At 36.7% G+C, this 15197-nt stretch overlaps 1 protein-coding gene across 3 annotated transcripts in view; it reads left to right on the plus strand.

Annotated features, from left to right (window-relative positions):
• Positions 1–15197, plus strand: part of CSPP1 (centrosome and spindle pole associated protein 1) — a 126881-nt gene that overhangs the window by 6394 nt on the left and 105290 nt on the right. Inside the window, exons 4-5 of one of the 3 annotated variants that reach the window (XM_011940904.1) lie at positions 8977–9080; positions 15066–15146. In XM_011940904.1, the coding sequence (XP_011796294.1) occupies positions 8977–9080; positions 15066–15146 (185 nt within the window). Of the gene's footprint in view, positions 1–6163; positions 6655–8976; positions 9081–15065; positions 15147–15197 lie in introns of those variants that run through there. The other 2 variants (XM_011940906.1, XM_011940905.1) reach the window with 2 other exon arrangements.

Here is a 15197-nt window from a genome sequence, read left to right on the forward strand (position 1 = left end):
CCACCATATTCAGCTAATTTTTTATATTTTTGGTAGAGACAGGGTTTCGCCATGTTGGCCAGGCTGGTCTCGAACTCCTGACCTCAGGTGATCCGCTCACCCGCCTCAGCCTCCCAAAGTGCTGGGGTTACAGGCGTGAGCCACTGTGCCCAATCTGTAGGAATATTTTTAATGTGCATTTTGTGATTTATTGATGATGACAAACTTTTTCACAAAAAGAAAGTCAACTGTGATAAGTTCATTTGGATAAAGCATTGTTCTCAAATGGACAGCTTTTCATGGCTGTAGGTATACGCCTAAATTGTTTTTGTGTGCCAGTGGATACAAGGGAATGGCAGCCAAGAAACTGAATAGTTAGTAAGCTTTGTCTCTCCATTGGACAAATAGCTCAAAGTGAGTGCCCTACTTTTAATATCAGATATACAGATAACTTTCCATTTTGAATCTCTTATAAATTATTAATATATAACATGAGTGAACTGAAGCATTATATATTGGTAAAAATTTTTAATCTCTAAGGGTCGCAATTTTTTTTCTGTGAAATAAGTTTGATTATCTTCCAGCCCTATATTTTTATGAATCTAAATTTTAATTATTCCAAGAGATAATTTTTTAAAAGTTTAATAGTAGGTTATCTCAAGCACTAAGGTCGCTAAGGTTCGACAGAATCCCTTTTAAATTCTAGGGTTACACCTTGCTTTGGATTGGGCTGTGGCGCCTTTATGACCTGTCCGGAGCTAAACTTTGTTTCCTTATGACATCTATCTCGAAAAGTCATTATGGGTGAAAGTTAAATACGTGAAAAGATGGCTGGCACATAATTGGTACACAATAAATATTAATTTCTTTTTCTCCTTTACGTCTTTTTTTTTTTTTTTTTGAGACAGGGTCTTAATCTTAATCTGTTACCCAGGCTGGAGTGCAGTGGCATAATCTTGGCTCACTGCAACCTGCACTTTCCAGGCTTAAGTGGTTCATCCTCCTTCCTCAGCCTCCAAGTAGCTGAGACTACAGGTGAGCACTACCATGCCGGCTGACTTTTTTATATATACATATATTTTCTGTAGAGGTGGTGTTTCGCTGTGTTGCCCAGGCTGGTCTCGAACTCCCTAGCTCAAACCATCCGCCTGCCTCGGCCTCCCAAAGTTCTGGAATTACAGGTGTGAGCCACTTGTGCCTGGCCTTCCATCTTTTTAAAAGTAGTTTTTTGGGCTGGGCATGGTGGCTCATGTAATCCCAACACTTTGGGAGGCCAAGGCCAGCAGATCATTTGAGGTCAGGAGTTCAAGACCAGCCTGGCCAACATGGTGAAACCCCGTCTCTACTAAAAATACAAAACAATTAGCCCAGCATGGTGGCGCAAGCCTATAATCCTAGCTACTTGGGAGGCCGAGGTAGGAGGATCACTTGAACCTAGGAGGTGGAGGTTACTGTGAGCCAAGATTGTGCCCCTGCATTCTAGCCTGGGCGACAGAGAGACTCCATCTCAATTAAAAAAAAAAAAAATGTAGGTTTTTGAATTGTCTTAGGAATTATTCTTTGATCATTACATTCACATATGATGGAGAGCTAAAAGTATAACTAAAAGATGCCTTTTCATTAATTGGTGTTATTTGGGCCTCTGACCTAGGTCGACTTCTCATCTTATACACTCCCTGAGTGTCCATATCCACTCACAGGCCTTTATTTACTATTAGTGTGTTCATGACTTCTGAATCTTTATCCCAGTCCTAGGTTCTATTGCGAACTTGACTCATATGTCTGATTTTCTATTGGACGTCTGTACTTGTATGGTCATGTATGGCATGGGCTCAAAATCAAAATTTGCAAAAGTAACTTATACTCTTGTCAAACTTTCAAGTGCTCCCCATCTCACTGAGCTGGCTGCCTAGTCATCCTTGATTCCTGTCTTCTCCTGTCTCCTGTATCAAGCAGTTACACAAGTCTAGTTGATTCTGATGCGTAAATCTCAAATAAGGTCACTCGGCTGTAATCCCACTGACTTTTATGCAGGCCTCTGTTGTCTGTAAGCTTTTTGTAAAAGCTTCCTAGTGTTTTTGGTGGTTGTTTTGTTTTACAGTCTAGCCCCCTCTACCAAATCTCTGTATGTTTTTTATATATTTGCATAAAACAAATCTGATCATATTAGTCTCTGCTTCAAACCCTTTGATGACTTCTTTTTTTCTTATATGATAAATGTTCCATCTTATTCCTTCTGCTAGATTGGGTTGGTCAATCCTGTCATGTGCTTCTAGAGGATTGGTTTTCATTTTGAAGAGTAGTTTTGAACTGATTCAGCTTCTCTTTTGTACCACAGTGACATGCTAACTTGCCTCCCATTGTATTTCCACTGCCTAGCACAGTGTGCAGCACTTACTGCTTGGAAAAGATGTTTTAAACCAACGAATTAATGTCCCCATTGCAAAAACAAAACCAATTCTCTTCGGTGTGTTGACTTTAATTTTCATGGAATGCTTCTTCCATTGCCATCTGAAGCCATAATTAATAATTTTTGATGCACATGGAATTTTATTAAAGAACAATATATAATTTGACTAATTTTATACCGCAGAAGCATTTAGTTACTGACTTCCTGCTTGATTAATTGTGGCTTTAAAATTCAGTCAAATACATAGTTTCTCACACTGGGAAAAATGTAAAATTATTTGGCAACTAAGGGTTTTCCCTTAAGTGGTCTCATTTAGGAATTATAAAAAACAGGTCTAATGTAGGTCAAATTTGGAAATGAGGTATTGACTTAAAGCACTGTAATATCATAGTTTGAATAAGTAATTAAGCATAGTGTAGTAATCAGTGATATATAAACTGCACATACTCATTTTATCCAATGAAAACAATCTTTGATAGCTCATAGTACAACTATCATACAACACTATGATTTTATAAATTCTTTTCTGTTAGGTACTGATGATATTCATGGTTAATTCTATGTGACTCTTTCTACCACCATTTATACCTTTCATAAAAGGATTCAAGGTAGCATTACAGTGACTTGGACCAGACTTCACAGGTTAAGGGCATAGGCCTCCACAAGACTGCCTTCACTTGAGACTCCAGTTGCAAATTCAAGGATCACCAGGACACCCTCAGGTCTGACCATCTGGCTATAAATTTGGGGGTTTCCTCTATCCCCTCAAGTTCAATAATTCATAAGAATGACTCACAGAACTCAAGAAAGTGCTATATTTAATGGTCACAGTTTTATAGCATAAGTATACAAATCAGAACTAGCCAAAGGGAGAGACAAATAGAGTAAGGTCTGGGAGGGTCCAAACATGAAGTATCTGTTAGTCTCAGGGAGACATTACCCTCCTGGCACATCAGTATGTGACAGAATACAGCATATTGCCAACCAGCCTCACCTGAGCCTGAGTGTCTAGAGTTTTTACTGGATTTTCCTTATGTAGGGTTGAATCATTGCTCCTTGGCTTGATCTCTAGCCCTGCTACATTCATTCCCCTTAGGCCTGGCTGATGTCACATGGCACAAATGTCCAACCCTGAAATCACGTGGTTGGTTTTTCTGGCATGACCAGCTCCCATTTTTGTCATCTCTGTAGTGTAAACTCTCTGGGGGTTCACAATGATTAACTTTGTTAGTATAAATTGTTAGGTGTGGTCCAGGGTACCCACTGTGAATAATAAAGACGTTCCCATCATCTGGTAAATTTTAAGGTCAAACCCACTAGGGGCTCACAATGATTTACCTTGTTAGTGTAAACTATTAGGTGTGGTCCAGGGTGCCCACTGTGAATAATAAAGACATTCCCATTGTGTGGAAAATGTTAAGGATTTAGAGGTTGCTTCCCAGGAAATAGAGGCAAAGGCCATTCAATTTTTTTTCTTTTTTCTTTTCCAAGCCAAGAGAAAGTAATAGTCCAGTTTTTTTTATTACATATAGGATGTACATGATTTAGTTCATATAAGCTAATGAAACAATGTCTTTAATAAGGAGTTCGTCAGAATAACTCAGATACTAGTAATATTAAGAGAAAGTCACCTAAAAGTGATCTATAAAAGATCTTTTATCTCCCTAAACAGTTTTTTTAAGGGAGAGGATCTTGCTCTCGTTCCAGGCTGGTGTGCAGTGGCACCATAATAGCTTACTGTAGCTTAAAACTCCTGGGCTCTGGGGATCTTCCTGCCTCAGCCTCTCGACTAGCTAGGACTACAGGCTTAGGCCACCATGCCCGACGAATTTTTAAATTTTTTTGTAGAGAGAGAGTCTTGCTATGTTGCCCAGGCTTGTTTTGAACTCTTGGATTCAAACGATCCTCCCTTCTCTGGCTCCTAAGTAGTTGAGACTATAGGTTTGTGCCACTGCATCTGTCTAATTGTAGTTTTAATTATTTGTTTTGAGACGGAGTCTCGCTCTGTTGCCCAGGCTGAAGTGCAGTGGTGCTGTCTCGGCTCACTGCAACCTCTGCCTCCTGGGTTCAAGTGATTCTCCTGCCTCAGCCTCCTGAGTAGCTGGGATTACAGGTGCCTGCCACCACACCCAGCTACTTTTTTTGTGCTTTTCATAGAGACAGGGTTTCACTATCTTGGTCAGGCTGATCTCGAACTCCTTACCTCAAGTAGTCCACCCACTTCGGCCTCCCAAGGTGCTGGGATTACAGGCGTGACCCACAGCACCCAGGCTTATAGTTTTAATTATCAGTCCTCTCTGTCTTAGGTTTATCCTGTTGTAAACTAAATCACAGATACTCTTCTACAGTTTTTATTCATTTTGTATGAGTCAAATGGGTCCTTGTAGTAATACCTTTATAGCTGTAATTTAAGAATGCAGTGTCTCCCCAATTACTCACATCTCGTTGTAAGTCACCCATTATGTAAAGGCCTATTATTATGTCCTATAATTTGTCTTTCGATTATTTTTACATAATGCTTTTTCATGGTAGTATAATAACGAAAAGAAAGTAAAAGTTCCATGGTAATTTGTTTCATAGAGTAATTATGATGAATGCTCTGTTGGAAGGTAAGTTAATTTTAAAGAAGTTATATACTTTAGTCTTAAGTATTTTATGTAAGCCACAATTACATAAATTATGTAATATACAATTAGAAGTATTTGGTTTGCCATAGAAACCAAATACTTCTAATTACTATAGTTCTGAAGTATAATGTTAACTATCTTAGGGTCATTGATGTTATACTTGATGAAGTGACATCACTTCAAATGACCCTAAAATGACACGAATGCTTTACTTGCTACTAGATCCACCAGAAGACAACAGCCCAATAAGTAAGCCTCACCATGTTCCTTAGCTGATTAAGCCAATTGAGATGTTATTGTTAATGCATGGTTTAAAAGAATAGGATATTTACATTGTTCTATACAGTTCCTAATTTTATATCTGACTTAGCTCTAACACCATAAAATGGTATAAGACGACAAAAATAAGAATTAAAAAATTAGTGTTTTCTGTTGACTATAAACATTAAATTAATAAAGTTATAAGTAACTCAGAAGGGATTATATATTGTTACTTGTCTGTTAAGATAATTTTACAATACTATTTGAATTAATAGTGAAAAACAAATACTCTTAGTAAATAAAACTTTAACTTAATATGAATAATAGGCTGGGCGCAGTGGCTGATGCCTGTAATCCCAGCACTTTGAGAGGCCGAGGTGGGCGGATCATGAGGTCAGCAGTTTGAGACCAGCCTGGCCAATATGGTGAAACCCTGTCTCCACTAAAAATACGGAAATTAGCCAGGGGTGGCAGGTGCCTGTAATTCCAGCTACTTGAGAGGCTGAAGCAGGAGAATCACTTGAACCCGGGAGGCGGAGGTTGCAGTGAGCCAAGATTGCGCCACTGCACGCCAACCTGGGCAACAGAGTGAGACTTTGTCTCAAAATATATATATATGTATATATGAGTAATAATTAAAATGAATTATGTTTTTCTTTCTATTCTTCCACATAAACCCACCAAGTAGAATTGAAAAACAGCAGTAAAAGCCACCTTAAACATCTGCTTTTTGTAAATTTGTAAATTGCTTGTTCCTGGATGGGAAGGCAGTGTGTTGGCATCATCCTGACAGCATTGTTGTCTTTTTCTCCTTGGCACAATAGAACATCCATTGTGACCCTGTGTGACTAGTGATATGTAACTTTGGTAATTACCTCTCTCTATGCAGTCAGACCGCTAACAGGAGAAATGGAATATTAAGTATAGTATATTGTTTCCCCTCACCTTTTCTCATTTCTTTCTCTGGCTCAGGCACTCATGCATATATTCATTTGCAGATTTATTCGATGAACATTTTCTTGGGTTAAAGTTATGTGCCAGCATTATAAAATTGAATAGCGCATGGACCTTGCCTTCATAGATTTTATAGTTTAGTTTTATATATGATGTTCCATTCTGAACATGAGAATCGAAACTTTCTCTCCTTAGGCTTAAATTCTGTATCTTTAAAAAAAGGTTTAGATTCCTTCAAGAGGAAACAGTTCCTTTCTAGGATGATTTAAAATTCCCAGCATATGGAATGCTTTAGTTTCTTTTGGAAGAGAGTTAGAAGCATGTGTAAGAGGTGTCCCTAAGGAATCCTCTGTTATACCCTCTATCATCAAGGAGTTAAATAGGCCAGAAATGTTTATCAAGAGAATTCCAATGTTGATAGCGGTAAGTGGATTTTAGTATTCTGTAAGAATCCATAAACATCCACTTATGTTTATATTACGCTGGCCTTTTCCCTGCCTGAAATGTTTCAGTGATGTAGTAAAGCAGTGATATGACACATTCTTGAAAAGTTCCCATCATTCAGCTACATTGTGAGAAATAAGGCACAAATAGTGATTTTTTATATCAGTTTATAAGCTACAGTCAAATTTTATTTCATCTGTAGTGCTCATAGCTGAATCTTTTTTTTTTTAATGTTTGTTAGAATTTATTTGAACACATGACTTTGTTTTTTCACCTTAAGTATTATGCAGAACTAATGTTAGCTATGTAATCAATAGACTAATATTAATAGTTTAGAAAATAAGATTAACTAGTCTCTGCATGAGAAAACAAAATCAGATAAAATAAAACATATACTTGAATTACATGTCACACTGATAATCCCAAAGAAAAGACATAGAGTTGTTATTTTTAAAATTAATGTTTTATATTGACAAATAAAAATTGTATATATTTATCATGTACAACATGAGGTTTTGAAATATGTTTATATTGTGGCATAGTTAAATCAAGCTAATTAACATATCTATTATCTCATATACTTAATTTTTTTGTGGTGAGAACACTTAAAAATCTACTGTCCTGGTGATTTTCAAGGATACAATACATTGTTATTGAGTATAGTCACCAAGTTGTACAGTAGAGTTCCTGAACTTATTTCTATTACCTAGACCAAGGAACTGAAATTTTGTATCCTTCTTTGTTTTCTCAAACCAAAATTATTACATCAGTGTGGCTTGTCCAAAGATTCACCTTAAGTATGTGAACCTGAATTCTTTTTTTTTTTTTTTCATTATACTTTAAGTTCGAGGGTACATGTGCATAGTGTGCAGGGCTCATAGCTGAATCTTTAAGGAAAGTTTTGGCCGGGCATAGTGGCTCATGCCTGTGGTCTTGGCTACTCAGGAGGCTGAGATGGAAGGATTGCTTGAGGCCAGGAGGTTGAGGCTGCATTGTGCCATGATCACGCCACTGCACTCAAGCCTGGGTGACAGAGCAAGACCCTGTCTCAAAAAAAAAAAGGACAAGTTTTATTTTGTTTAGAAATGATAATTTTTTAATACTATAGTATTATGTGTATAGTAGGACTAAAAAAGGATGAAGCTTCAGAAATCTAAATACTCATCTAATGTCTATGCTTCTTGACATAGTATTTTATTATTGAAGATTTGAAAAGTATATAATTTGAATTTTGATAGCTTTCTTGAGATACAATTTATATACCATAACATATACCTATTTGAAATCTACAATTCAATGGTTTTTAGTATATTTACGAGCTGTACAGTCATCATCATCATCATCCCTAAATGTAATTTGATTTTTAAATTTTGTGTAAGGAAATACTACTCAGATTCGAAGTTTTTCTTCAAAAATTAACATGCATTTACGGAGTTTCTGTTTGGGATGATGAAAAAATTCTGGAAATGGATAGTGGTGATGATTGTACAATATTGTGAATGTACTTAATGGCACTGGATTGTATGTTTGAAATGATTAAAATGGTAGGTTTTATATTATATATATTTTACCACAATAAAAATTAATATCCATTTTTATGAAATCAGAAGTGGTTTAACTTCAGAAGTTTTTAGGAATTTCATCCTATCTGAATGCTCTTTGATAGAAAACAAAAAAAAAAAAAAGAAATGTCATCCTAAGCAACACATGGCCCTAATAATATTTTCTCAGAAACATGTTATATTAACGATATTCTTGTATGCTAAGAAAATCATGTTACTGGTTTTCTTAGACTGAAAATGATGCGTTAAAATTGTTGTTGGTATTTATTTTTATAGAAATTAGTATATAATTAAGTGAAGAAGTAAAGATAATTAGCTTTTCTTTGATTTTGCTGTTCTTGAGAAAGCAAGATGCCAAACAATGCTAGACTACTTATCTTAATGGGGGAAAAAGTAAATGTAATGCACACATGCATATAAATATGTATATGATAATATCAAAGTATCTGTTTATAGATGCATTAAAAAATTCTCTGCATGGAGACAAGAAATAACAATGTTTGTTGTTCCAGACAGGAGAACAGGGTGACTAGGGCTCATGGATGAGAATGATATTTTTGATAATATTTTTGATTATGTGAATGTATTATCTATTGAGACATTTTAGTAAAAAACTTACCCTAATCCTAGTCTCAGAATCAGCATAATTATGTTCCTTCTTACTGTGCTTTGTTACAGGAAGTAGAACTTTGAGATTGGTTTGAAAATGAATTATACTAAGAGTTTTTTTTTTTTCTAGGAATTGATTATGGATTAAGTTTACCACTTGGGGACGACTATGAACGGAAGAAACATAAATTAAAAGAAGAATTGCGGCAAGATTACAGACGTTATCTTACTCAGGTAACGAGTTATATTAATGAGTTGGGTTTAATGTTTCAGAATTCAGCTCCTAAATTTGTTTTCATAAGGTATTAGTCATATGTGTTAATGTTTAGGTTTTCAGTAGTACTAGCAAAGTAGTATTATAGTCAAAGTTAAGTGGCATATATGACATTGATAGAGAAAAAATATTGCTGAGAACTGGCGCCATAGAATAATACAGACTTTTGACCTTTTGACTAAGGTAGTGGATTCTAATTTTAAGTGAGATCGTTAATTATGGTTTTTCATGTTTTCTGTAAAGTTGTCATGGTTTGAAGTAGTTCAATCATGGTTTCCCACTCTTCTACACCCCCCAACTATGTATTAAAATGACATGTAGAGTTCTAGTTGCTAATTGTTTTCCTATGAGCCAAGCTTATAAAATTACATTTAATTATGTAGCCACTAAAGCTTTTGTTTTATGATTTCATGTTTTACTTAGTAGAACTCTTTAGTATTTTTGTTAAATTATATAATGGCCGACGTAAAGGTTTATTGTAAGTTTTTAATTTAGGTTATAAAATTATTATAAACAATCATGATGTTTGTTGTGATCTCAAGATATTCTTTAATTTTTTACTGCTTTATGTTTGGTCCAAATGTACAAACTGTCTCTTATTTATTCTGATTTACACACGGAGAGAATGAACTTTGACTCAATACTCTTTGTCAATGGTTTGTTTCCCTTGACTTTAGGGCATTACACAAGGGAAAAGAAAGGTAGGGTTGTCTGCAAAATGTCCTCCTTCAGTTTTTTCTTTCTCTCTCTTTTTTTTTTATGATCTAGTAGCTTGCAATTGTTTGCATTTATGTGATTCAAACCAATTAGGAAAACGGGTGCATTTGTGATTTTGAGATGTTTGAATGGCACCACTTTGTATTCTTGCTTTTAGCAGATGACAGCGTACACATTATAATTTTCTGTTAATATAGTCATTACTTTTGATTCCTGCTTTGCGTTTGTGTTTATTGCTTTCTTATGCATTCTTTATGAATATTCTGCAGTTAAGTCTGTTTTCAGCATGCAATTTTTCGTTTCTCAAATTATGCTAATCACAGTAAGATTAATAGAGTAGTAGAATATTCAAGATATTTGAACTACATGTTATCAGAATTTGGATTACTCTGTTTTTGCACCAAAATCTGTAAATTACATTTGTCCATTTATGTTGGAAAACAAAGGGAAACAGTTTATGGTTTTACAAAACTGGTTTTAAAAAGAATCTCACGGATTCACCATTCAACTAATGTATTTTAAACACTTATTATGAAGATGTATCAGGTATGCATCCTGTCTTCAAGAGGCTTAGAATGTAGTTATAGAGATAGCATTCATACAATTCATAGAGTGGTAACTACAGGAAGGATATAATGATCAAGAAAGTCCTCATAGTGGGAATTTCTATTTTGTGAGTTAATCTAGATTTGGATGATCTAGAGAGAGAATCGAAGCGAGAAGGTTTTTCAGATGGAGAGCATAGAGTAAAGGGGGACCTAGAGGGTAGGCTTTAGCTTAGTATGAATGAGGCATATTAACTTTACCAGCCTGACTGGGTCAGAGTATCATTCTTTTTGAGACTAGTAAGAAATAACGATGTGTATAGGATAGGATCAAATTAGAAGGCAGTGGATTTTTAACTGGTTATATGTGGTAGGCAGTGATAAGCATCATACTTTCTTAAATAGCCTGTGAAGAGCATGGTAACTGTGTTTTAGGACAGTTAGTTCTGCATGTAGAGACTGTCATCTTATTGTCTTAAATTGCTGCTCAACTTGTGAACTGATTTCCTTGCGCTAATTTTCACTCCAGGATAAAAATTCAAATTCCTTAGCACGGCACATGTCTTTCATGTTCCAGCCTGACTCCCTGGGCTTATACCTCATTATCTTCCCCTTCGCTATGTCTTCTTATTGGGTGGAGTTTTCTTCTGGTATCAGATATCTACTATTTTCTCTTGTAGGTTTTGCATTACTCCCTAGGTAAGATTTTTTAAAAAGATAGTGGTGGGGGACATAAGAAGAAATTGCCTTCATGAAAGTACAAATCTTTAAATTCAAAGGGATGTGAAGGAGTTTTTTTTAGATTTTGTTGATGTTTTTATTTGTTTGTGTGTGTGTGTGTTTTTTTTTTTGTTTTTGTTTTTTCCTGAGACAGAGCCTTACTCTGTCGCCCAGGCTGGAGTGCAGTGATACGATCTTGGCTCACTGCAATATCCATCTCCCGAGTTCAAGCGATTCTTCTGCCTCAGCTTCCTGAGTAGCTGGGACTACAGGCATTCACCACCACGCCTGGCTAATTTTTTCATGTTTTTAGTAGAGCTGGGGTTTCACCTTATTGGCCAGTCTGGTCTCAAACTCCTGACCTTGTGATCTGCCCACTTCAGCCTCCTAAAGTGCTAGGATTACAGGCATGAGCCACCGCACCTGCCCAGTTTTTTAGATTATTAAGAATATGGTCGGCCAGGCATGGTGGCTCACACGTGTAATCCCAGCACTTTGGGAGGCAGAGGTGGGTGGATCATGAGGTCAGGGGATCGAGACCATCCTGGCTAACACGGTGAAACCCCATCTCTACTAAAAATACAAAAAAATTAGCCTGGCGTGGTGGCAGGCGCCTGTAGTCCCAGTTACTCGGGAGGCTGAGGCAGGAGAATGGCGTGAACCCCGGAGGCGGAGTTTGCAGTGAGCTGAGATCAGGCCACCGCACTCCAGCCTGGGCGACAGAGTGAGACTCCATCTCAAAAAAAAGAAAGAAAAAAAAAGAAAAAAGAATATAGTCTTGTAGAGGAGCAGTATTTCCTTAAAATTAGAGAGAGTCTTTTGTTCACATTTGAGAAGGTGGGAATGGAAGGGAAAGCAAGAGAAAAATAAAACTACACAGAATATAGGGAGCTGACTGCAGCTTCCTGGACCCCCTGAAATATGTATGGTTTCCAAGTCCCACTCGTATCTCTTGTGGCTTCCAGACTTGGATTGCGTGGATATTTGAGTTAAAAAGAGAAAATCAAATCAAATCTTTTAATTTTGCCAAGAAGAGTTAACAACTACCATCTTTTTTCCTCTTTTAGTTAATTTTTTTTTCCTGAGCCCTTCCTGCCCAGAGATGATTTCCTGTTTTTAGGATAAAAGATGCTTGACCGTCTAAACACAGAAAAGACATGTTCTCAGGGGAACAGTTTTTAAATTGAGCCAGTTAATTAATATCTCAAGCCCAGACCTCCATCCTGAACTTCAGACTTTTCTAGCTGGCTGCATAATTCACATTTTCACTTTGAAATCTACCTAATACCTCATGTAGACCACGTCCAAAAGAGAATTCTTGATTTTTGTTCTTCCCCCACCCTCATGCCTGATAAACCTGCACTATCTGTAGCCTGTCCTTTTAATTTCCTTTTTGTCACAGTAATTATTACCTTCTAGCATGCTGAATAATTACTCCTCATTATGTTTATTATTTCTTTTTCATTTTCCCCAGCTTGAATGTATGCTTTTGGAGGGCAGGAATCTTTGTTTTTTTCAGTCCCAGATGTATCAGAGAGTTTGGGCACATGGTAGGCACTCAGTATTTATTGAATGAATGAGTGAATGAATGAATGAATGATTAAAATTTAGCTTTTTGAAAAACTCACTATGTTGTTCTTTTTTTAAGAATTAATTTTTTTTTTGATAGAGAGTGTAATTTAAAAAAAAAAAGTTTTTTTGTTTTTTTTTTAAATACCCAAACTGATCTCGAACTCTTGGGCTCAAGTGTCCCTTCTGCCTTGGCCTCCCAAAGTGCTGGGATTACAGACATGAGCCACCACTCCCAGCCTATGTTGTTATTGTTTATTCTTTTCATTTTATTGAAAATTTCTTTTTTTTTTTTTTTTTTGAGACGGAGTCTTGCTCTGTCGCCCGAGCTGGAGTGCAGTGGCCGGATCTCAGCTCACTGCAAGCTCTGCCTCCCGGGTTTACGCCATTCTCCTGCCTCAGCCTCCCGAGTAGCTGGGACTACAGGCGCCCACCACCTCGCCCGGCTAGTTTTTTTGTATTTTTTAGTAGAGACGGGGTTTCACCGTGTTAGCCAGGATGGTCTCGATCTCCTGACCTTGTGATCCGCCCGTCTCGGCCTCCCAAAGTGCTGGGATTACAGGCTTGAGCCACCGCGCCCGGCCAGAAAATTTCAAATATCATTCTTGACCCGTGTTTGGAATGGGAAATTGCCCAATGAAGGAGTGAGGATGTTAAATCTATCTTCCTGGTTGGAACTGTGAATGGGTTTTTCATGCATTTATAAGTCTACAAAATAATTAGGTTTATAATGTACTTCAGTATATAGGAGGTAAAATCACTCAGGGATCTGGTCATGTGTCTTATTTTTTCCTTGTCAGATAAGTTTAGAGTTCCATACAGCCAACTTTCAAATTAGCTTTTGTAGCACAACTCATTCGTAAATTCAGATTTAATGACACTTTATTTATTTATTTTTGAGACAGAATCTCACTCTATCACCCAGGCTAGAGTGCAGTGGTGCTGATCTTGGCTCACTGAAACCTCCACTTCGCAGGTTCAGGGGATTCTCCTGCCTTAGCCTCCCAAGTAGCTGGGACTACAGGCGCGTGGCCCCAAGCCCGGCTAATTTTTTGTGTTTTTAGTAGAGACGGGGTTTCACCCTGTTGCCCAGGCTGGTCCGAACTCCTGAGCTCAAGTGATCCACCTGCCTCGACCTCCCAACCTGCTAGGATTACAGACATGAGCCACCCTGCCTGGCCAGATTTAATGAAACTTTATTAATCACTGAATTTTGCTAATTACTCTCTTTCCATAATGTTTTGAATACAACGCTATTGTAGTAGCTAATACATTGTTTTGTGGTTATTTGCTTACATGTCTGTTTCTGCAACTGAATTGTAAATCCCTTGAATATAGGGAAAATATATTTGTATCCCTACCACCTGAAAATAGCACCTGCATAGTATTAGACGGTTGCTAATTGCTTGTTTAGTGAATAAGTAAAAGGCATGGAATTAGGCAGGTTGACAATTATTGATTGATTTAATCCTTATAACCTAGTGATGTGTAGATGACATTATTTCTGTTTTACAGAGAAGGAAACTGAAGTGAAGTACATTATTCCAAATGATTTGACTACTAAGTAACAGTACCAGAAAGTTGGAGATCATATGTATTTTTTTACCAGTTGGGGATCATGTGTCTTTTTTTTTTTAACCAGTCCTTTGTATTTGCTTTACAGCTTTCAAAGGGATTTTATATTTTTTATCCTCTTTGATCCTTATACCAGCTTTGGTAGGTAGGCAGAGCAGGTACTATTCTCATTTTACAGAAGAAAGTGTCTGTCAGAGAAGTTAAGTGACTTCCTCAGTGTTATACAACTAATAAGTGCTTGGGCTATTCATAGATCCTAGGTCTTTTGACTACTAGTCTGATGCTGCCTCTACTACACTGCATTACTTAATGAACAAGATTGGAGGAACACATAAACAACATTCATAGTTTATATCTATTGGCATTTCAGTAGATATTCACTCACATAATTATAGGAAAAATAGAGAAAAACTGTTGTGGCATGCATTAAGATATTTGTGAGGAAGTTTAAATTTGCCTTGAGAACAAAAAGAGTAGAGCACTGATAATGAAGAGTATGTGCTTAGAAGACGAATATAAATTGGGAAAGTTTTTCTTCATGCTTCTAATCATCTTGAATCAATAGACAAATATATATTGCAAATGAAAATTAAGGCCTGATTTTCCCTTTCAGGAAGTTGTTGATTGGAAGAAAATTCTCTTTTTTCAAATGCTTTTGGTATGGTCTATAGATTTGTAGTTTCTATCTTCATTCCATTTCATTCGTTTGCTCTGCGTAATGTAATACTAGTTTAGAATATAGAATGCAAAGACACATTTATGCAACATATTTTATAAAGGCAATTAGGTAATGTATTTTTTTAATGTGTATATATACAGACAAATTTTCTATCTACGAGTGAAACAGATCGATCTACTTTGGGAGTTTCTCTTCCTCTTGGTGAGAGGTTATCTGCTAAGGTAGGTGGATAGGAGTAGTTATTGTGGGTAGCAGTTTTCCGAGGAATCAAA

This window comes from Colobus angolensis, unplaced genomic scaffold (genome assembly GCF_000951035.1).
Source record: "Colobus angolensis palliatus isolate OR3802 unplaced genomic scaffold, Cang.pa_1.0 Scaffold194, whole genome shotgun sequence".
Classification (NCBI taxonomy): Eukaryota; Metazoa; Chordata; class Mammalia; order Primates; family Cercopithecidae; genus Colobus; species Colobus angolensis.